We start from the raw sequence: 22,954 nt of genomic DNA, 5'->3' as shown, positions 1-22,954 counted from the left end.
CTCCCTGGACCCTCTTGGGATGGTGCCAACCAGGGTGGATGTGGGAGGACTGATTCTCAGCCAGTGTTCTGCCAGCCTCCCCCAGAAGAGGCATGGCTGAGGAGGGAGTGCCCATGCCCAGCTTGGGCCCTGAAGGCTGCTGCCCACTTGGTCTCCCAAGGCCCTGGAGATGGCACAGTCTGTTTGCTTTCTGGATAGAGATAGATAGGGGACTGAGGCAGGAGAGGAAGAACTTGCCTGAGGTTATGTACGACTCAGCAGCAAAGCAGAGACTAGAACCCAGGTCTCTGTTTCTCCAGCCAAGGTCGCTATACTGCACCAGCTGGATGTCTCAGAGCACCTGGATTTTATCTTTGGGCGCCCTCTTTTTTGTACTCACTGGTGATACATCCCTTTTTGGACCTCTGGGCTTACTGACTAGAGCCCTTCTGTCCTCTGGAAAAACAATGTATGCAGTAGAGAAAGCCCTTGGTCAATAGGCACTAAGGCGCCATCTAGTCCCTGTTCACTGGATGATCTCAGGCAAATACACTTCTTTCTCTGGCTCAGTTTCCCCTTTGGAGCAACCAAGGAGTGGACCAGGTATTGCCAGACCCCTTCCAGTCATCTGATTCTCTGATTCTCTGCAGACATTTTCCTCTTCCTGGATTCCAACCATCAGGGGTCAAGGTCAGGGTCTGGCTCAGCAGGGAAGCAGCCCCCAACCTGTTAGTCAGGTGCTTCTGGGCAGAAGTCTTCTCATGCAAGCTGCAGCCCAGGCTGAAGCTGGGAGGTTTGTTGTTGTTTGTGGAGCCAGGCCGTTTCCAAGATGTCATTGCTTGGGGAAAACCATCATTCCTCACAGGGATAAATAAGGCTGCTATGGCTCAGCCCCCTAAGCCCAAAGAAGCTGGAGCCACTCACAGCAAGCCAGCCAGGTTCAGCCCCAGGGAGCCACTGCCTTCCTTGCATGATCAGATGTATTCAGCCTTCCACCATTGGGGTGAGGGTGGGGGCAGGATTGGGGGAGGGTTCTGGGGCCATAAGCCGCCTGGGAGATCAGAGCTTCCAGGCACAGAGGAGAGGGGAGAGGGTCCCAAGACACCCTCTTCCTTCTGGCAGTGGGCCTAGGTCATCACTCCAGATGTGGGGATAGCTGCCAGGTATGCCCTCTGCTCCAGAGGGCCCAGGGCTTCTTCCCTCTCCCTGCCCTTCATGGCCAGTCTGTTTGTACCTGGCACTGTGGCTCCAGAGAACTGTCAGCAGCTCCCAGCTTAGAAAGGGGGGCATGCAATAAGTTATTTGGAACTGGGCATACTTTTTACCACATAGCCAGGACTCTCTGTGGTGTCCTCAGTTACCTCTTGGTGGGGTCAGCCTCGGCCTAATAGAACAACCTTGGGCACTCAGGGAAGGGTGGCAGAGGGTGAGGGGACAAGGGGAGAGGCAGAGAAAGGGCTAGGCAGAGGATCTGGTTATCAAATGGCTGGCGGGAACCTTGAGAGAAGGCTTGAGGCAGCCAGGAGAAGGACTGTAGAATAGAAGGTGGCATGGCTGTGTCACTTCTCAAGTCAAGAGCTGTAACTGTGTCCAGCCAGGACACGAGATCACTTCTCAGACCTCGATTAATGGAGTTTCCAGTTAATCCAAATAGTGACTCTGTACTATCCTCCCTCCCTCCCTCCATTACTTCCTTCCACATGTGTTAAGCACATGTACTTGCCAGGAACTAGAGGTGTAGTTCTAAAAGACCCAATCATTAATCTAGTGCCAAAGATGGGCAGGCAGGTAATAGACAGTAACAACACAGCCTTGACAGGGAGGCATAGGGGGCTGTAGGAATCCTGGGGAAACATCAATCCCAGCCTGGGAGCCTCAGCAAAGCTTCCTGCAAGAGGAGAGGCTGAATCCAGTTAAATAAACACTTGCCCATGGGAGGAGCAGGTCTCTGTCCCAGTCTATCCACCCCTCTGAGGTGCAGGTGGGATTCCTGCCTTTGTGTGTCCAGCCATGAGCTCCTCCTTCTCTAGGGAGGCTGTCTAACGTTCTCTGTAGGTACGTGGACTCTGGATGTGAGGGCAGGCTCTCCTACCTTATAGTTGTGTGTCCTGGGGCAAGACACTGAGCCTTTCCTGCCTCCATTTCCTTAAATGAGATGACATATGTAAAGTGACATAAGACACTCTGGGTGGCACTAGCAGCGGGAGTGCCACTTGTACATTATCTCATGGGTGGCTGTTATTAAATGCAGTGAGGTAGGTGAGGTGCCTGGCACAGGTCTGACATAGAGTAGGCATTAAGTAAATGGGAGTGGGGGGAGGGCGGTGCCGTAGCTTTTTGCAGGGGAAACAGTTGGAATGTGCTATTAGAGATGTGTACAAAAAGCAGGGAGCTCACAGAGGAAGAGCCACTGTCCCAGCCCAGGATGCAGAGGAGAAGACACTGGGAGAAGGGTTTTTGTTTGTTTTTAAAATACTTTTTAAAATTGAAGTATAGCATACTTACAGAAAGATTAGAAGTATACAGCTGATGAATTTTCACAAAGTGAATATGCCTGTGTAGCCCCCATCCAGGTAAAGAAATAGAATGTTTCAGCACCCTAGGACCCCCTGTTTCAGTCTCTACTGCCTCAAAGGTAACCCCTGTCCTGACTTCTATCATTGATTAAGTTTTGCCTGTCTTTGAACTTTGTGTAAATGGAATCATTGAGCATTTATTCTTTTATGCTGACTTCTTTTGAACAGCATTTTGATGGTGAGAGTTATGCTTGTTATTGTATCGTTTTATTTTGTTCATTTTCATTGCTGTATGGTATTTCATTGTGTAAATGTACCACCATTTAACCATTCTACTGCTGATGAACATTTGGGTTATTTGTAGTTCAAGTCTATAATGAATAGTGCTGCTGTTAATATTCTTGTGTGTCTTTTGATGCACTATCTATGCTTTCTGTTGGGTAAATACCTAAGCTTTGCAGTTGCTGATCACAGAGTTGTACATAATTATCTTTAGTAGATATCATCATATAATTTTCCAAAGTGTGACACCAGTACACTTTCAAGCCAGGTATGAGAGTGCCTGTTGCTCCACATCCTTCCCAACAGTGTTGGCTTTAGATATTTCGATATCTAATTGTGGTTTTAATTTGCATTTCCTTGATGACTAATGAAATTGAGTACCTTTTCATATGTTGATTGGCCATTTGGATAACCTCTTTGCAAAGTGCCTGTTCAAGACTTTTTCCTATTTTTCCATTGGATTGTCTGTCTTTTCCTGATGGATTTTTGGGAGCTTAAAAAATATTCTGGATATGTGTTCATTGTTAGATACACACATTGTAAATGGCTCCTTTCATTGTGGGGCTTGCGTTTTCACTCTTTTAATGGTCTATTTGAAGAAGAGAAGTTCTTAATTTTAATGCAGTCCAATTTGTTAATCTTTTTCTTTTATGGAGAGTACTTGTTGAGTCCTGTTTCTTTACTTATTACAAGGTAATGGATGTATTCTCTTGTTATCTTCTAAAAGTTTTATATTTCTTTTTCTCTTTTTTTTTCGGGCAACTGGCCAGTACAGGGATCTTGGTGTTGTAAAACACCGTGCTCTAACCAACCGAGCTGACTGGCCAACACTTATACTTCATATTTAGATATAAAATACACTTGAAATAGATTTTAATGCACTGTGTGACATAGAGGTCAAGACTCATGTTCTCCAGGTGGGTATTTTCTCACTATAGGGCAATGTCATCTTTGTCAGAAATTGAGGGGCAATGCACGTGGTGTGAAATTGAGTTTTGAAGGATGAGTAGGGGTTCACCAGGCAGACCGGGAGGGGAGAGTGTTTGAGGCAGGAAATACAGTGTGAGCACAGGTTTAGAGGTGCCTAGAGTAGAGTGTATTTGGGGAACCACAAATGGTTCAGACTCACTGGAAGGAAAAGAATAGAAACGATGTGGTGGAGAGGTTGGCAGGGTGGGTGTGGGGCAGAACACGCAGGGTAAGGGGCTGGGACTTTATCCTAGAGGGATGGAGGGGTTTTGAGCAGAAGAAGAGTATAGTCAGTTTTATGTGGAGCCAAGGGAGATGAGAGAAAGTCCAATGACGGGGAGGCAGGAGGATGAGTTTGAGGCAGACTGTAAACCAACTCTCAGCAGAGACAGGGTGCGTCTGCCTCAGGAAGACAGTGGTGAGGCAGGAGTGTGCCTGGGGCCTTGGAGAGTGACCTTTGGCAGCAGGGTTGCAGCTTAGTCCAGTGTCCAGATGTCCACTCCATTGTCCTCCAGTGGCAGAGCCTCCCTTCTACCCTCCCCCCACCTCCAGTGTCCCCAGCACTACAGGTGCTGAAGGAGGAGGTATTTTAGGAACTGGGGCAGACAGGCAAGGTAAGGGTATCTTTGGATAGGGGAAACTTTCTGCTTCTCCTGCCCTTGATGTACCCACAAGGAGACCTGGCCATGCCTTGGGCCCTGAGATCTGGCCCCTCTAGGCTGGATGAGATTCAGAGCTGGACTGAGCCCTGCCTCAACCCCTGGGGAGAGTGAGGCCCAGAGAGAGGAGTGACTTGGCCCAGACTACACAGTGAGCCAGACTGACCCAGTCTAGGGGAAGGCCGAGCACAGACTCATCTATCTTCCCAGCCTCCAAGGCCTTTGGTATGGGACTCAGTTTCCTCCCCTGAGGTATGCAGCCAATAGGACTCTCATAGTAGCTGTGGTAAGGGTCAGAATGCATCAAGTGCCCTGTCCCAGAATGAGATGTGGGGGAGGAAGCCGATGATGATGACGACAGGGATAATTATGATTACAGGAATTACAAGTGTTTATTGAACACCTACTATGTGTCAGGCCCTGTGCTAAGCTCTTTATATGGATCATCTCCCAACAGTGCTGTGATATAGGCACCCAATATTTGTATCACCATTTTACAGATGAGGAAATCAAGCCTTGAAGAGATCAAGCAGCCTGCATGAGTGCACTGAGCTAAGAGGTGGCAGAGCCAGGATTTGTCTGCCTCCAGGCCCCTGTTTTTCACCAGCAGTAGGCTTCCCTCCCACCACCTCTGGCACTCAGAGTCCTGTCCTCTGAGCTGTTGCTTGGAGTGAAGCCTTAGTTTTTGGGTGGGTCCCTGGTCTTCACCCATGAGGGAGAGGAAGGCAAAGAGCAGAGGGGTACCACCGTGTGCTGAACACTACTACTGCTATGTGCCTGGCCCTGCCTCCATGTGCGCAGCAGGAGCCCTGGGAGGGGGTTGTCATGCTGACTCGGTCACATGGTTATGAAGTGGGATTCAACCCCAAGTCTGTCCGATTCCAAGTGCTGGCCTTGACCAGAGAGCTATTTGTGCCCTTCCCTGTGGTCTTCCTGGCATCGCAGAACTTTTTCGTTTATCGGCCTAGTGTAGAACATCACAGAGAAGCCGTATTTCTGGCTCTCCCCACCTGGAAGTGGTCCCTGGAGGGGACACAGTTTGAGAGGGTCTCCAGGTGAATGGAATTCTGCACCACCCCTATCCCCTCTAGGTTGGTCAGACTCCAGCCCCTCAATCTCCAACCATTTGGGATAAGAGCAGGGCCCCTGGATCAGGTGTTGCTTACCACTGCCTTGCACAGTCTCCAGTGCCTAGCACAGTACCTAGCCCAGGTAGGTGCTCAGGAAGCATCCTTTGAAGGAGGAGAGGTAGAGAGGGAGTGAGAAAGGCAGTGAAGAGGGCCACAAAGGAGGTCATGGTGTCATAGAAAGTACAGGGCTTTGGATCAGGTAGACCATGGCTTCAATTCTGACTCCTCTACTCTCTTTTTGATTGTACATAAGTTGCTTAACCTCTCTGAATTCCAGTTCCTTATTTGCAAAATAGGGCCAGTGATGCTGACCATAGGGTTGTTAGAAGTGAGAGAGCATATGTAAAGCAACTGTCGTTGTGCCTGGTGTATAGTAGATGCTCAATTAATGATCCCTCTCTCCCTCTCTATTCCTTGTCTTTTTCATCATTATCTGTTTCCCCCATCTCTAGCTCTACCTTCCCCTAGCTTACAGCACAAAGTAAATACTGCTTTCAGAGAAAAGTCCTCATTACTTAACATATCCATGCTCCTGCTCTTCTTGAATATTCTGTCTTTGGCCTGGAATAGTCTCTCCCATCCCTTTCTCCCATTATCTCCTCCAAGAGCTGTCCCAGTCTTTCCTGCAACCTCCATGCTTCCATAGCCCCCTGGGTGGGGGTGGATGGATGGAAGGAGATTGACCTTGCCCTTTAGCCCCCCCCCCCCCCCCAGAGCTACCGCCTTCAGGGCAGAGCCCAGGTTGTGGCACACGGCTGGGGCCCTGCAGGTATTTGCTGAGTAACTGGGTGCAGGGAGTGGGGGATGAGTAAGCCAGGGACACGATCCTGATGAGCCAAAGCAGGGTCTGCCCAGGGCTGTGAGAGCAGGGGAGGCCGGTGACGCCAGGGGAGCAAAGAGCCTTCTAGTCAGGGCGTCCAAGCAAGCATTTAACTGAAGCTCATGGGGATAGGCAGGAAGTGGACTTGAGGAGGTGGAGATATTAGGGAAATGAGGCAGTGTGAGCACGAACACACACACAGCAGGCAGAGGAGGAGGGTGCCAGGTTGGAAGGGGAGTGGTTGTGGAGCCCACAGATGGACCGGTTCCTGAACAGAGGGCCCAGGGTGGGGCAGGAGTGGCCCAATGGGCCAGGAGCTCTCCTTCTGATGAGATATCAGTCACCACAAGCACAGGAAGAGGCTGGGGAAACCCCTGCTCTCAGATTTCAGAGAAGAGAGCTGGAAGTGTAGAAGGGGTCTTTGGGGCTATGGGGTGGGGGGCAAAGACTGTGAGACCTGAGAGCAGAAGGGGCCTGGCAAGGTGGTGGTTGGGGGGCGCAGTACTGGAATCCACACGGCAGGAGCTGCCTCCCCATTTCATGAGATGCTGGGCATCCAGGTGGGTGGTGGGGGATCTCCAGCAGGTCACAAAGGCCATGTCCTTCTGCTTAGTCAGATGACAGTGCTAAGAGCAGGGAAGGTTTCTAAGAGGGCCTGCTGTCTGCTCACTCCTCGGGGATTCCCCTTCCTTGAGTGTTGGCTTTGTCCTGAGAGTTTCTAAACCGGGGTGAGCTACTTCTCTGTGCTTCAATATTGCTTTCAGTAGAATGGATGTGCTCTCTGCTGTGGTGTGTTGCCCTCCTGAGCTCTTGACAGACCCATGAGTTATGGGATCCTTTAGGGATAAAGAAGTTTCCATCTGTGGTCAAATTCCTCCTCCTTCCCCTCCCTCTTCCTGCAGTCAGGTCTCTGTTTATTAGGGAATAAGACTGGGTAGCTGCCTCTGGCAGGCTTGCTAGCTCCCCTTTTGGACCAAAGTCGTGCCTCTTCTGCACGGGCTTCCCATTGTAGTGGGAGTGTGGTGTGTTGGAACTGGTCCTGGCCTAGGTTCTGGGCTGGGTTCTAGTCCTGATTCTGTTGCATGACCTCAGGCATATCCACTCCCTTCTCTGGTCCTCAGTCAACTTGTCTGTTATTTGAGGCTACTCCCCAGAATTGTTTGGGGAGTTAGAAATAAGTAAAAATGCCTTGGCCCTACTCTTAGAGAATCTGACCGAGTAGGTCTAGAATTGGGCCCAGATACAGGTATTTTAAAAATGTTTCACAGGTGATTCTGAAGTATATCTCTTTGTTGAGAACCAATAGTCTAGATCAGTGTTTTCAAGCTTTAATATGCAAAACAAATAATCTGAGATATTGTGAAAATGCAGATTCTGATGCAGATTGAGGCTTAAGAGTCTGTATTTCATACAACCTCCTGGGTGTTGTTGCTGCTGCTTCAGGGGCCACCCTTTGAGGCGTAAGAGTATAGATGGTCCTGTGAAGTTCATTGGATTTCTCATTCATTCATTCATACATTCATTCATCATCAAATACGTAGGGTGGGGAGTGGTCAGACTCGAGGCTAATGGGAGAAACAGGGTTTTCCAGGGCTACAGCATTTGTGCCATAGAGGCATTGGCGAGCCACATCAAGGTTTTAAGCAGTGACAGGTATGACAAATTCAGATTTGCATTTAGAATGCTCCCCTGGCATAGCACAGAGAATAACCAGAGGGGTTCTGGACTACCACCAGGAGGTCTGCATCCTCCTGATAGGAGATGATGGCATTCTGGAAGGAGGTGGTAGTTGTGGACGTGGACAGAGTGGAAAGATTCCTTTTTAAAAACAAAAATTAATAAGCTACTTTTTAGAGTGGTTTTAGGAATTGGATGGAAAGCATAGAGAATTCCCATATACCCTATGTCCCCACACATGTACAACCTCCCTAGTGAAAAGATTCTTGAGATTTTTTGAGGGACGATCAGGAGGATTTGGTGATTGGCCTTGGGGGTTGGTAGTGAAGGAAGAAGAGAGAGAGGATGACATCCAGGTCCTTGGTTCGGGCACCTGGTGATGATATCGTTGATACAGGGACCCCAAGAGGAGAAATGGACTTGGGGAAGTTCATACTTGGCCATGTTCAGTAGGGGGCACCGGCAGCTATCCATCTCTGGGCTCCAGCCACACAGGTGTCCTTTCTGTTCCTAAGCCCCTTCCTGCCTCCTCCCCTAGTGGGTCCCACCCTGCCCATTGGGCAGAGTTCAGTGTCTGTGTCATTCTACAGGGTGGCCTTTCCCGACACTCCCCTTTATTCTCTCTCCCAGCATCTTATAGTTTTCCTTCACATTACAGATTGTGTCTTATATTTTTTCTATGTTTATGTGGGTGATGACTTGGTTAATGTCTGTTCTTTTGTGGTCTGTAAGCTCCACAAAGATGGGGGTTGCGTCTTTCTCATTCCTATGGTATCCAGAGTCTAGAATAGTGTTTGGGTGCAGAGCTGTTCTGTGAGGATTTGGTGAATACTTGCCTATGGGATCTAGACCCAGGAGAGAGGTCTGGGCAGGCAGTGTGGAGTGGGAGTTGTCAGCTGCTAGGTGGCTTGAAGGGTGATTGTAGCTGGGGGAGTGGATGGGTGCACTAGGGAACATGCAGGATTGAGGTAAAGGGGAGCCTGGAGTGAGTCCTGATGGACAGGCAGAGAGCCTCTGGCAGAGTGAGGAAGGGGTCAGCAGATTGATCAGAGGAAATCCAGGGAGGAGATGTCAAAGCCAAGCTGTTCTGGGTGATCATGGCTATTGAGTGCTTACACACAGTGCCGAGCTCTGGACGTACATTAGCTAATTTATTCCTTTAACAACACTGTAAGGAAGTAATAGTAATCCCATGTTGTGGCTAAGGAAACTGAGGCACAAACAGAGGTAAAGCCCAAGGTCGCCCAGCCAGTAAGCTCTCACCACTGTATGGTGCTGCTTCTATCCTCCTGGGCTTTGCCAAACCTGTCACTTTGGGAGCTGGGGAAGAGACCAGCCTGGAGGCTCCCTGAGCTGGTGGCAGAGGCAGCAGCAGGGACTTCAGCCTCTGGGTGTCAAGAAGCTGGACCTAGAAGAGCTGGACTGAGACTGGTTCAGGGGAGCTATGTGTTGGCCAACCAGCTGAGGTTCCTGGATATTCACCATCGAGTCAGGGACCCGGAAGCTGGGGACCCAGAGAATGCCAAATTTGAAGGGACAGCCCATCTCAAAAGCCAAGCCTGGGTAGGAATTCTAAGAGCCTCGCCCTTTCTCGAGTGGCTTTCCAGTTCACAGAGCACTTTTCTGTCCTTTCTCAGACTTGTCCCCTTAGTTCTCTGGAGCAGGGGCAGCAGGCATCCTCCCCCATTTCGTGGCAGAGGAAAGCAGGCTTGGTGAGGAGGAGCCTGGAATCACATAGCTAGCAAAGGAAGGGGTGAGAATTCCAGCCCAGGTCTTCTGGTTTTCTGTCCAACGCTCTTTCTGGGTGACCTTGGACTTTACCTCTGGCTGTGTAAGGGCAACCCTGAGACAGAAGCAAAGCCCTGTTTACACCCTTCCCCCACCCAATGCAGGAAGTGGTTTTTGAGGGCAGATACTGAGCCCAGTGTCTGTGGTGGATGTGATGAACCATCAGAGTGGGAGCTGCAGGTTGCCCCTGGGGTTAGCAGATCTGGCTCTGCAGTCTGTGGCTGTGTGACATGGTGCAAGTCTCTTCCAGTACCCACTACTACCCCCAAACCCAATAGCCAGTGGGGTGCTGGGGCCCAGGAATCACAGCCGGTGTGCGCGGGAGCTCTGGGCGTCACAGCAGCTACCCTTCCCCAGCCTGTTTGGGGCTTTGTATTGGATTTGGGAGAGGATTTGATTAGATCCTAAACAATGGCTCCATTTGGGAGGCCTGGTTCATTTCCTGTGAGACATGGGCAGAATTAATCCTGGTCCAGCCAAGCCAAAGAAGCGATGGATAGGAGAGACACAGACCCCCCGGGAAGGCGGGGCAGCGGCATCTGGCATTCTAGACCTAAGTCCCTGGGTGAGCAGGCTGGGCTCTTGTTACCCCAGCCTGTTGCAATAGCCACTTCACTGGGTGTCCCCAGCTGCCTGCACTTCCTCCATCCAAGCACCGACCACTCTCCTTAAGACCAGATGTTTAGCCTCTGTTTTTTCTGCCTAACTGAGGGCAGAGATTGAGTCTGACTTGTTCCCTTCTGTCTCCCCAGTACCTACCTCAGTGCCTGGAGAATGAATGAATGCATGAATGCACGCATGCCCCAGCCCTCCTCTCCAGTCCCCCATGTCCTGCTTGCACTGCCCAGAGCAGATGTGATATAGCACCAGTGTGCCTGTGTCATGCTGTTGCTGACAGGGCAATCCCATGTCTGCCATTCATTCTGTGACCTGGCCCCCATCTTTATCTCCTCTTCTGCCCTAATTTTCTCCTGAGCTTGCCATGTCCCACCCTGGGTTTCTCAGGTTTCCTGTACCTGCTCCAGAGCCCCCTGTCAAGCTACGTTCCACCCCAGCCCTCGCAAGAACAGTGGACTGACCCAACCTGCCCGTGGTTGGTCAGTGCTCACACAAGCCCTGCATGGAAAAAAACATTGATCTCTGGTCTGTGTTTGCAAGCATCTGCTCAGTGTGGGATGGGCCCAGGTGAGGGGCCTCAGGCTACACTCATGACCTGCTCCCCCTGCCTTCTAGATCCTTTGGAGGGCTCCAAACACTTGTGTGTAAAGATCCAAGTATACAGGGAGAGACCCTGGACAGGAGACATGAATTCTAATCCTACGTTAGCCTACAGTTTCTTAGGTAATTCCCTTACCCTCTGGGGCCTCAGTTTCCCCATCTCTAAGATAAGATGAGACTACTAGTAGGTACCATTTTATCAAATGCTTTTCCTGGGCTAGGCGCTTTGAGGAGACCAACAATAGTCATGTGCTTCCAGTGTGATGTCACTGGGCTCTGTTCCAGATAAGGAAACAGAGGCTCTGAGAGGTTGAGGAGCTTGGCTAGAGTTGCACAGCTAGAAAGTGACCCCGTTGGGATCAGAATCAAAGTCTGATTCAGATGTTGAGCACATAACTGCTGGGTGGGCACTCTGAGAGCCCTTCAGTCCTGGGTGGTTTCTCAGCCCACCCCTGGGGTAGGAGGCCCTCTGGGGACAGACATCCCTACTAGAGTGGCACTTCACCTCCAGCTTTGTTTAGTTTGGCCTCAGTTTAGGGCAGGGTTGGCAGAGGCAGACTGACTTGCATTTCTGGTTTTGGGTCTGTTGCTGCACTTTCCCCATTGGGTGGGCGGGCTCTACTGACAGTCACTGCTGGGACAGGCCTGGGCCCCACCCCCCGCCACCCAGGAAAGGGGAAATGCGGCCTGCTCCCCTCTCAGTGCCACTCTGTGACAAGCCCCAAGGGCACCCATTTGCTGCTTCCTTCCGTCTTTCTCTGAGGACTATCAAAGGCAGGTGGTTGGGGTGGGGGTGGGGGTGGGGGGTCTGGCTGCAAGGGAGGGTGATAGGAATGTGAGGTACCAGCGAGCTAGCTGCTGGGCAGTTTGTTTTTCCTGGTAGAGGAGAATGCTCCCTGGTGGGTGGGGCGATGGGGGCACAATGTTGGGCAGCTCATGAAGACTGAGATCAGTGTGGGCTTGGGAAGGATGGAGTCATAAGGTGTGGGCTCTAGCTCTTGCCCAGCCCGATCTGTACAGGGTGGCTTGGCTTTGAGTAAATCACTAAGACACTATCCAGGGTGGGTCTTTGGTCTTCCTGTCTGTTCAATGGAGGGTCTGTCTCTCCACCTGGGAACAGTCCGATGGGGTTGAAGCACAACCCTTAGCTTCCAGATGAGAAGTCTGGATTGGGGGGCCTGGCATCACAGTCACCAGCTTTGATTCTGGTCCTTTGAAAGAATTCACTTCCAGGGCACACGGGGAACATGTGCCACTGTTTGAGGTCCTCAACTTCAGAATTTCCTTCTAGATCCGTTTTTAAAATCACCATGACTACCACCGCCATCATCATCTCCTTTAAGAGCTCCATACTTGCTACAGTATAGTCTCCTGGTTTATCACTTGGACACGTTGGTTATCCCATTTCATAGGTGAGTCACAGAGAGTTAGTGACTGGCTCTACCTGGCCCCACTGTGTGATTCTAGGTTGACCCCTCTGGACCTCAGCTCTCCCATCTATGCAATGGGGATTTGGGATTGCTGGTATTTCAGGGTCTGAGGCTGTGAGGTCTGAGGGGTCCCTGGGTGTAGTCACTTTCCAGCTGTGGGCATGATTCCCAAGGCAGGAAGTCCACGGGGTCAGTGGGTATCTGTCTTTGGCCTGGGAACCAGAGCCTAAGGTGTCCTCTCCCTGACCCTGGCCAGTTCATCCTAGAGTCCTCTGAGGCTTCCCCTCCCTTCTCAACCACCTCTCTGCTCAGCAGGGCCCCACTTTCATTTTCATGCTCCCAGGCAGTGGCTCTTACTCACGCTGTGCTTTCACATCTGCCCTGGTGCTCCCAGATGCCAGCATGACCCCTGACGTGTGTGCAGCACCCTGCAGCTACCCCAAGCCATTCTGGGTCACTTCTCCCAGCTGTGGGGCCTGGCTGGGGCTTTACCATCACAGACTTCCCAGGGCTTCAAAGACTTACCAGCTTCAGGCATGGCCTTCTGGTCTCAGGGCAGCTGTGCAATAGTGGATAAGACACTGCTCTTGGAGCTCAGTTATCTCATCCATCAAAGGGACATTAATGGTCTGTACAGCAAGAGCTCTAAGCCTATGTTCTGGGGGTACTTACTCCTGAAATTCTCTGCCTGTGTGCATGTGTGCATACATCCCCATGCATCTGTATGATTCCCAGGTGTGTGTGTGGTCTTTCTCTTTCTTTAGTTCTAGGTGGTTGTGGCTTCCTGAATGACAAAGTCTGGGATCTAAATAGTTCTAGCTCCAGCATTCCAAGTCCTTGCATGTGAGTCCAAGCCCAGGCCTGAGACCTACTTTCCTCATGTGGCTGTGGCACCATGGACACTCCTGATGTTCTCTGGGCCCCAACCCTCTTTTGAGATAGCTACTTTCCAGCCTTTCAGGACAGGACCTGTTTTTCCCATTGCAAATGAGATCTACTGTCAGAACTCAGCAAAAATCCCAAGGGTTCCTCGGGTTATATGTGAGGCAGGAAATGCTTTTTTGTTTTTTGTGGAATCCCTGACATTCCTCCAAACGGTTTAAAAATCCCTGCGTGGATGATCCCTCAGTAAGTTTTCATGTGTCTGTGTCGTCTGGTTAGACCAGGTGTGGGCAATATTTTAAAGTTCTGGTTTCATTCTAGTTTGCTTGTTTCAAAAAGATACTTAAACAATCAGGGTGCATTCTTGTTTGGATGGCTCACTAGGATTTTTTAAAAGCTTTGGTTTGGGTAGAAGAGACCCTTTGGCTAGGTTCAAGAGTCCGCCACTTAAGTGGCCACTCTGGCTTGGGGGCCTGGTTTGGCTCTGGCCCATGAAGGCAGAGACTGCCTGGCTTTTCCTTTACTCACAGAGGCGATTTCACCCTGTTTCCCTTTCTGTCAAGTGGGGACAGTGATACTTTCCTTATAGGGCTGTTGGGAAGATCATATGAGAGAGGGAGTTTAAGCTGGCATGGTCCCTGACACACAGTGGGAACCAGATCCATGGTAGTTACTCCTTCCTCTTCTCCCCTAAATGACCAGCTGTGTTTGTGATGTAGCAGAAGCTTCAAGCAAGGAGACGAGGGTGAGAACCCTTGCAGAGCTAAGCCCAAGGAGCTTTCAGGTTTCCATCTGGCACTTTAGCTTTCAGACTCTGGGGTGCAGGTTTCAGTCCACTGCCTGATTTTGTTTCAGCTTCTGCGATGTTGGCTCATGCAGTATCTGGCATCTCCCCATAACCTCCCCTTCTGAACCTTTCTTGTTTTCTTTTTGTTTCCCAGATGTTTGAGACGGAGGCGGATGAAAAGGAGATGCCCTTGGAGGAAGGGAAGGGGCCAGGTGCCGAGAATTCCCTACCCAGCAAGAACCCCTCTCCTGGCCGGGCGCTTCCTCCAGGACAAGACCTTCCACCCAACAAGGACTCCTCTTCCGGACAGGAACCTGCTCCCGGAAAAGAATCATTGTCCAGCAAAGACTCACCTACCTGCAAAGATCCCCCTGCAGGCCAGAAAGCTCCACCAAACAAGGACTGCCCACCAAGCCAGGAGCCCTCTCTAGCCTTAGACCTCCCACCCTGCCAGGACCTTCCTGCTAGTCAAGAACCCCCTCCTAGCAAGGACCCTCTGTTCAGCAAAGACCTCGCTGCCCAGGACCTTCCACCCTGTCAACATCTGCCTTCCAGCCAGGTCTCCTTGCCAGCTGAGGAGACCACGAGCTCTCGGGACCCACCAGCAGCCACCAAGGACCAGCAGCCACCTGTGGCTTCCAAGCCCACCTTCGTGATCCCTGAGGTCCGGCTGGATAGTGCCTACAGCCAGAAGGCAGGGGCAGAGGGGGGCAGCTCGGGAGATGAGGAGGATGCAGAAGAGGGGGAGGACGGGGAGGTGGGGGAGGAAGATGAGGATGACGACACAAGTGATGACAACTATGGAGAGCGCAGTGAGGCCAAGCGCAGCAGCATGATTGAGACGGGCCAGGCTGCTGAGGGTGGCCTCTCACTACGTGTGCAGAACTCGCTGCGACGCCGGACGCACAGCGAGGGCAGCCTGCTGCAGGAGGCCCGCGGGCCCTGCTTCTCCTCCGACACCACCTTGCACTGCTCAGACAGCGAGGGCACAGCATCCACCTGGGCCATGCCTTCGCCCCACACCCTCAAGAAAGAACTGGGCCGTAATGGTGGCTCCATGCACCACCTTTCCCTCTTCTTCACAGGACACAGGAAGGTAAGAAGGCTAAGAGTAGAGGGAGGGTGTGTACGTGGGGCAGGAGAGGGCAGGCCCAGGGGCTGCTGGGAACTATCAGTCACTGTGCCCCACCCTTGCTCTTCTGTAAGCCTCCCAGTGAACCCCTACCCATTTGACAGAAGATAAAACTAAGGCCTGGACGGACCAAGAAGGCAGAGCCTAGACTTAATCCTGTGACTTTAGGACTTCAGATGCTGTGTTCTTACGGCTCCATTGTACTACTTGTCCCCACAGAAAGCAGAGCAGGTGTGGCCTAGCCAGGACATTGCATACACTGCATTTTGGTTTAAAAGATCTGAGAGAATAGCTGAAATTACAGTTTATATCTGGTCCAGGCCTTGCTGGACTAGAAATCCATCAGCTAACAATAGCAACATGTATTTATTTTGTGCCACATTTTTCTGAGCAATTTACATTAACCCATTCATTCTCACAACAGCCCTGTGAAGTAGATAGTATTTTTGTGCCCATTTTATAGGTGAGGAAACTGAGGCACAGAGAGGTTGTCTAACTTGCCCCAGGTTGTACAGTTTATTAATGTCTAAACCAGAATTAGAATCTGGTTTCGGGGCTAGAGCTCTTAACCACCATGCTTTTTGCCTCTTGCAATTATTTATAAGTAGATAAATAAGTGTTTATTGGTTTCCTGTGTGTGCCAGATCCTGTGTTCTGTGCCACAGCAGAGGCCACAGACATGTGTGAGGCTGATCTCAGCCTGTGAGTAAATGAGTGATCTGTGTGGGCCAGGGATGTGGCCTAACAATGAATAGACTGCACCATGGCCTTGAAGCCCACCAGCTAGTTAGTGACTAGGCTTTATCTCTTACTTATTGTGTGGCCTCAGGTGAGTCACTCAGCTCCTCTGATCCTTAGTTTCCTTCTCTGAAAAGTATGGTTAATAGCACTCACATCCCAGGGTGGTTGAGGGTGGACTAGAAGAGGCTGATGCCTAACGACATTAGCCACATTAGCACAGGCCCTCAGGGAATGCTGGTTCCCACTCCTTCCCTTCAAGTGCAGCAGCCGGGTGCAAATGTTGTTATGACAACTGTTGTGAGGCCAGTGGGTGAGCTGGTCAGTGTTGGAGGACTGCAGCTGGCCCTTTGAGGTCTGTACATTCAGGAGGAGAGAGCCCAGGGCCTAGGGCCAGGTATTAGTCCATTTTCTGTTGCTTGTAACAGAATACTTGAAACTGAGTAATTTATTTATTTATTTTTGCATTTTATTTTATTTTATTTTTATTATAATTTTTTAAAAAATTTTATTTTGTCGATATACGTTGTGGTTGATTATTGTTGCCCCTTACCAAAACCTCCCTCCCTCTTCCCTCTCCTTCCTCCCCACCAACAGTGTCCTTTCTGTTTGCTTGTTGTATCAACTTCAAGTAATTGTGGTTGTTATATCTTCTGCCCCTCCCCCCGGTTTGTGTGTGTGTGTGTGTGTGTGTGTGTGTGTGTGTGTGTGTGTGAATTTATATATTAATTTTTAGCTCCCACCAATAAGTGAGAACATGTGGTATTTCTCTTTCTGTGTCTGACTTGTTTCACTTAATATAATTCTCTCAAGGTCCATCCATGTTGTTGCAAATGGCAGTATTTCATTCGTTTTTATAGCTGAGTAGTATTCCATTGTGTAGATGTACCACATTTTCCGTATCCACTCATCCGATGATGGACATTTGGGCTGGTTCCAACTCTTGGCTATTGTAAAGAGTGCTGCAATGAACATTGGGGAACAGGTATACCTTCGACTTGATGATTTCCATTCCTCTGGGTATATTCCCAACAGTGGGATCGCTGGGTCATATGGTAGATCTATCTGCAATTGTTTGAGGAACCTCCATACCATTTTCCATAGAGGCTGCACCATTTTGCAGTCCCACCAACAATGTATGAGAGTTCCTTTTTCTCCGCAACCTCGCCAGCATTTATCGTTGAGAGTCTTTTGGATTTTAGCCACCCTAACTGGGGTTAGATGGTATCTCAGTATGGTTTTGATTTGCATTTCCCAGATGCTGAGTGATGTTGAGCATTTCTTCATATGTCTGTTGGCCATTTGTATATCTTCCTTAGAGAAATGCCTACTTAGCTCTTTTGCCCATTTTTTAATTGGGTTGCTTGTTTTTTTCTTGTAAAGTTGATTGAGTTCCTTATATATTCTGGATATTAATCCTTTGTCAGATGTATATTTTGCAAATATTTTCTCCCACTCTGTTGGTTGTCTTTTAACTCTGCTAATTGTTTCTTTTGCTGTGCAGAAGCTTTTGAGTTTGATATAATCCCATTTGTTTATTTTTCCTTTGGTTGCCCGTGCTTTGGGGATTGTATTCATGAAGTCTGTGTCCAGTCCTATTTTCTGAAGTGTTTCTCCTATGTTTTCTTTAAGAAGTTTTATTGTTTCAGGGTATATATTTAAATCCTTAATCCATTTTGAGTTGATTTTAGTATATGGTGAGAGGTATGGGTCTAGTTTCATTCTCCTGCATATGGATATCCAGTTATCCCAGCACCATTTGCTGAAGAGGCAGTCCCTTCCCCAGTGAATAGGCTTGGTGCCTTTGTCAAAGATCAGATGGCAGTAAGTGTGTGGGTTGATTTCTGGATTCTCTATTCTATTCCATTGATCAGTGTGTCTGTTTTTATGCCAGTACCATACTGTTTTGGTTATTATAGCTTTGTAGTATAGCTTAAAGTCAGGTAGTGTTATGCCTCCAGCTTTATTTTTTTGGCTCAGCATTGCTTTGGCTATGCGTGGTCTTTTATTATTCCATATAAATGTCTGGATAGTTTTTTCCATTTCTGAGAAAAATGTCTTTGGAATTTTGATGGGGATTGCATTGAATTTGTATTATCACTTTGGGTAGTATGGACATTTTCACTATGTTGATTCTTCCAATCCAAGAGCATGGGCTATCTTTCCATCTTCTTGTATCCTCTCTAATTTCTCTCAGCAGTGGTTTGTAGTTCTCATTATAGAGATTTTCACCTCCTTGGTTAACTCAATTCCTAAGTATTTTATTTTTTTGGTGGCTATTGTAAATGGGCAGGCTTTCTTGATTTCTCGTTCTGCATGTTCACTATTGGAGAAAAGAAATGCTACTGATTTTTGCGTGTTGATTTTGTATCCTGCTACTGTGCTGAAATCATTTATCAATTCCAGCAGTTTTTTTGTAGAGGTTTTAGGCTGTTCAATATATAGGATCATGTCATCTGCAAACAGGGACAGTTTGACTCCATCTTTTCCAATCTGGATGCCCTTTATTTCCTTCTCTTCTCTGATTGCTCTGGCTAGTACTTCCAACACTATGTTGAATAGGAGTGGTGAGAGTGGGCATCCCTGTCTAGTTCCTGTTCTTAAAGGAAAAGCTTTCAGCTTTTCCCCATTCAGGATGATATTGGCAGTGGGTTTGTCATATATGGCTTTAATTATGTTGAGGTAGTTTCCCTCTATACCTAACTTATAGAGGGTCTTTGTCATGAATGAGTGCTGAATTTTATCAAATGCTTTTCCAGCATCTATAGAGATGATCATATGGTCCTTGTGTTTGACTTTATTAATATGGTGTATCACATTTATTGATTTGCATATGTTGAACCAACCTTGCATCCCTGGAATGAATCCCACTTGATCGTGGTGAATAATTTTTCGTATGTGTTGCTGTATTCTTTTTGCTAGTATTTTAGTGAGGATTTTTGCATCTATATTCATCAAGGATATCGGCCTGCAGTTTTCTTTTTTGGTTATATCTTTACCTGGTTTTGGTATCAGGATGATGTTTGCTTCATAGAATGAGTTTGGGAGATTTGCGTCTGTTTCGGTCTTTTGGAATAGTTTGTAAAGAATCGGTGTCAATTCCTCTTTGAATGTTTGGTAAAATTCTGCTGTGAATCCATCTGGTCCTGGGCTTTTCTTTGTTGGGAGCCTTCTGATAACAGCTTCAATCTCCTTTATTGTTATTGGTCTGTTCAAATTTTCTACGTCTTCATGGTTCAGTTTTGGGAGCTTGTGTGTGTCTAGAAATTTATCCATTTCCTCCAGATTTTCAAATTTGTTGGCGTATAGTTGTTTATAGTAGTCTCGAATGATTCCTTGTATTTCAGATGAATCAGTTGTAATATCGCCTTTTTCATTTCTAATTTTTGTTATTTGAATCTTCTCTCTTCTTTTTTTTGTTAGCCATGCTAATGGTTTGTCAATTTTATTTATCTTTTCAAAAAACCAACTTTTTGATTCATTGATCTTTTGTATTGTTTTTTGGGTTTCAATTTCATTCAGTTCTGCTCTGATCTTAATGATTTCTTTCCGTCTGCTAAATTTAGGTTTGGATTGTTCTTGTTTTTCTAGTTCTTTAAGGTGAAGTGTTAGGTTGTTCACTTGCCATCTTTCCATTCTTCTGAGGTGAGCATTTAATGCAATAAATTTCCCCCTTAATACTGCTTTTGCAGTATCCCACAGGTTTTGGTATGATGTATCATTATTTTCATTAGTTTCAATAAATTTTTTGATTTCCTGCTTGATTTCTTCTTGGACCCATATGTCATTAAGTAGAATTTCCATGTGTTTGTATAGTTTCCAGAATTTTGTTTGTTATTGATTTCTAGTTTTAATCCATTGTGGTCTGAGAAAATACATGGGATAATTCCAATTTTTTTGAATTTATTGAGACTTGATTTGTGACCTAATATGTGATCTATCCTGGAGAATGATCCATGTGCTGATGAGAAGAATGAATATTCTGAGGTTGTTGGATGGAATGTTCTGTAGATATCTGACAATTCCAATTGGTCTAGAGTCTTGTTTAGATCTTGAGTTTCTCTACTGATTCTTTGCCTAGGTGATCTAATATTGACAGTGGGGTGGTCAGTTCCCCTGCTATTATGGTATTAGTGTCTATTTCCTTCTTTAGTTCTAATAGAATTTGTTTTATAAATCTGGCTGCTCCAACATTGGGTGCGTACATATTTATGATTGTTATGTCTTCTTGATGGATCAGTCCTTTTATCATTAAGTAGTGTCCCTCATTGTCTCTTTTTATGGTTTTTAGTTTAAAGTCTATTTCGTCAGATATAAGAATAGCTACTGCAGCTCGTTTTTCTTTTCTGTTTGCATGGTAAATCTTTTTCCATCCTTTCACTCTTAGTCTGTGTGAATCTTTATGGGTGAGGTGGGTCTCTTGTAGGCAGCATATAGTTGGGTCCTCCTTTTTGATCCAGTCAGCCAGTCTGTGTCTTCTGATTGGGGAATTTAAGCCTTTTACATTAAGAGTTGTTATTGAAAGGTGTTGATTTATTCCTAGCATTTTATTGGTTGTTTGGTTGTCTTAGGTGTCTTTTGTTCGTTGCTTTCTGATTTACTGTTTGGTTTTTGTGTTTGTTGGTTCCTTAGGTTGTAGATAGCGTTTTTGTTTGCTTGTTTTCTCTTCATGGATGCCATTTTTATTATACTAGTGGGTTTTGGTCTTTCTTGGGTTTTTATGGCAGTGGTAGTTATTTTTCAGGAACCAAACCCAGTACTCCCTTGAGGATTTCTTGTAAGGGTGGTCGTGTGGTAGTGAACTCCCGCAGTTTTTGTTTGTCTGAGAAATATACTATGTGCCTTTCATTTCGGAAGGATAGCCTTGCAGGGTAGAGTATTCTTGGCTGGCAATCTTTGTCTTTTAGTATTTTGAATATATCATCCCATTCCTTTCTAGCTTTTAGGGTTTGTGATGAAAAGTCTGATGTTAGCCTGATTGGGGCTCCCTTATAGGTGATTTGACGCTTCTCTCTTACAGCTTTTAAGATTCTCTCCTTGTCTCTGAGTTTTGCCAATTTGACTATAACATGTCTTGGAGAAGGCCTTTTTGGGTTGAATACGTTTGGAGATCGTTGAGCTTCCTGGATCTGAAGATCTGTGATTTTTCTTATGCCTGGGAAGTTTTCTGCCACTATTTTGTTGAATATGTTTTCAATGGAATCTCCATTTTCCTCCCCTTCTGGAATACCCATGACTCGGATATTTGAGTGCTTAAGGTTGTCTGATATCTCTCTCAGATTTTCTTCAATGTCTTTGATTCTTTTTTCTTTTTTCTTTTTTTTTGTCTGCCTGTGTTATTTCAAACAGCCCATCTTCAAGTTCAGAGGTTCTCTCTTCAACTTCGACAAGCCTGCTGGTTAAACTCTTCATTGTGTTTTTTATTTCGCTGAATAACTTCTTCAGTTCAGCAAGTTCTGCTACATTTTTTTTTAGGACATTGATTTCCTTGTACATTTCCTCTTTCAGGTCCTGTATACTTTTCCTCGTTTCATCATGATGTCTAGCTGAGTTTTCTTGTATCTCATTCAGTTTCCTTAGAATTATCACTCGAAATTCCTTGTCAGTCATTTCAAGGGCTTCTTGTTCTATAGGATCTAGAGTTTGAGATTTATTAACTTTTGGTGGTGTACTTTCTTTATTTTTTGTATTTCTGTTATCTTTTTTTTGATGTTTATTCATTGTGGCAGGGGGTTTCACAGTCCACTGGTTTGAGACTATTGACTAATTAAGATGTTGCTGTGGTTGCCAATTTGTTATGGCTACCTCCGTGACTGCTTAGTTGGCCTCTAGTGCCTTGTGTGTGTGGTTGCCTCAGGGCTTGGGCCTCTCTGGGGAGCCACCTCTCTGGTCAGCTTGGACTCTGCTGGGCTGCTGGATCACGGGACGGTACCACAGGGTGTGTGGTCTCTGCTGAGCTTCCACTTCCTGTGCAGGACTTCTCCCTGTTCCGTGTGCTCTGGCCCGGGCTGTTGGATCATGCAGTGGCGATCCCACAGGGTGTGTGGTTTCTGTAGAGTCTCCGCCTCCCTAGCTGGACGTCTTCCCACTCTGTGCGCACTGGGCTGAGCTGGGACGTGTCTTCTACAACCCTCGTCTATCAGCTGGGCCTTCAAGACCCTGCTCGGCACCGCCTCGCCCAGGAAGTCGACCAGGTTTCTGCTAGGCACAGACGACCGGTCGCCCTGGGTGCCTTTGTAGCACTGTGTAGATCTTTCTCGGGACTTATCACCTTCCTCCTGGTATCACGGTTATTTGTGTACTTGTCTTATCTCCCACACCAGAGCGTGAGCTCCTCGGGGGAGGAGCCCGCAGCACACGGTTCACCTTTGAATCCCCCCGGTGTGGACCGAGTCCGGTGCCCGCCCGCAGTCAGCTCTCTGGCAGGTTCAAGCGAACTCGGGAACTCTCCGACCACACTATTCCTAACCAGAAATCGGTTAGGCGTTTTTCCGAACTGGTGGCCGCAGAGATGGTATCTGCCTCCCGGTAACAGGAAGTTTACCGGGGGCCGGAGCCCAGGGTGCGGTGGAGTGACAGTCGGCTTAGCCCGTACTTCCTTGCCCTCCCGACGCTGGCCGGGGATGCCCCATGCCACCAGCCCTGCCAGAGAACCGCGGAGGGAGTGGGAGGGGAGGCCAGCCCGCAGGCCCCTGGAAGCCCTGCACCAGGGCAAGCAAGTGGGAAGGCTCAGTGAGGAGCCGAGCTGGGCAAGGAGGACAGGCTTGGCTGAGCTGGGCCAGAGCCGCCACCACCTGAGAAAATGGAGGCAGCCCCGGGGCTGGTGAGTGGCCCGGTGGGGCAGGTGGAAGCCGGGCGGGCGTATGCCCCCCGAGCAGGGCCGGGCCGGGGGTCACTCACGGGGCTGTGCCAGGTCGGGCGGCTCCCTTTCTGCCTCTGCGTAGTCG

General features: G+C 48.1%; 1 protein-coding gene across 8 annotated transcripts in view; it reads left to right on the top strand.

Annotated features, from left to right (window-relative positions):
* RGS3 (regulator of G protein signaling 3) overlaps positions 1-22,954 on the top strand; it is a 128,284-nt gene that overhangs the window by 91,720 nt on the left and 13,610 nt on the right. For 7 of the 8 annotated variants that reach the window (XM_063082213.1, XM_063082214.1, XM_063082216.1 and 4 more), the window contains one exon: positions 14,292-15,233. In XM_063082213.1, the coding sequence (XP_062938283.1) occupies positions 14,292-15,233 (942 nt within the window). The remainder of the gene's footprint in view (positions 1-14,291; positions 15,234-22,954) is intronic. The other variant, XM_063082215.1, reaches the window with a different exon arrangement.

The sequence above is a fragment of the Cynocephalus volans genome, chromosome 17, assembly GCF_027409185.1.
Source record: "Cynocephalus volans isolate mCynVol1 chromosome 17, mCynVol1.pri, whole genome shotgun sequence".
NCBI classification, from domain to species: Eukaryota; Metazoa; Chordata; class Mammalia; order Dermoptera; family Cynocephalidae; genus Cynocephalus; species Cynocephalus volans.
The sequence above is the reverse complement of the archived record's forward strand: the minus strand, read 5'-3'. Positions and strand labels throughout refer to the sequence as shown.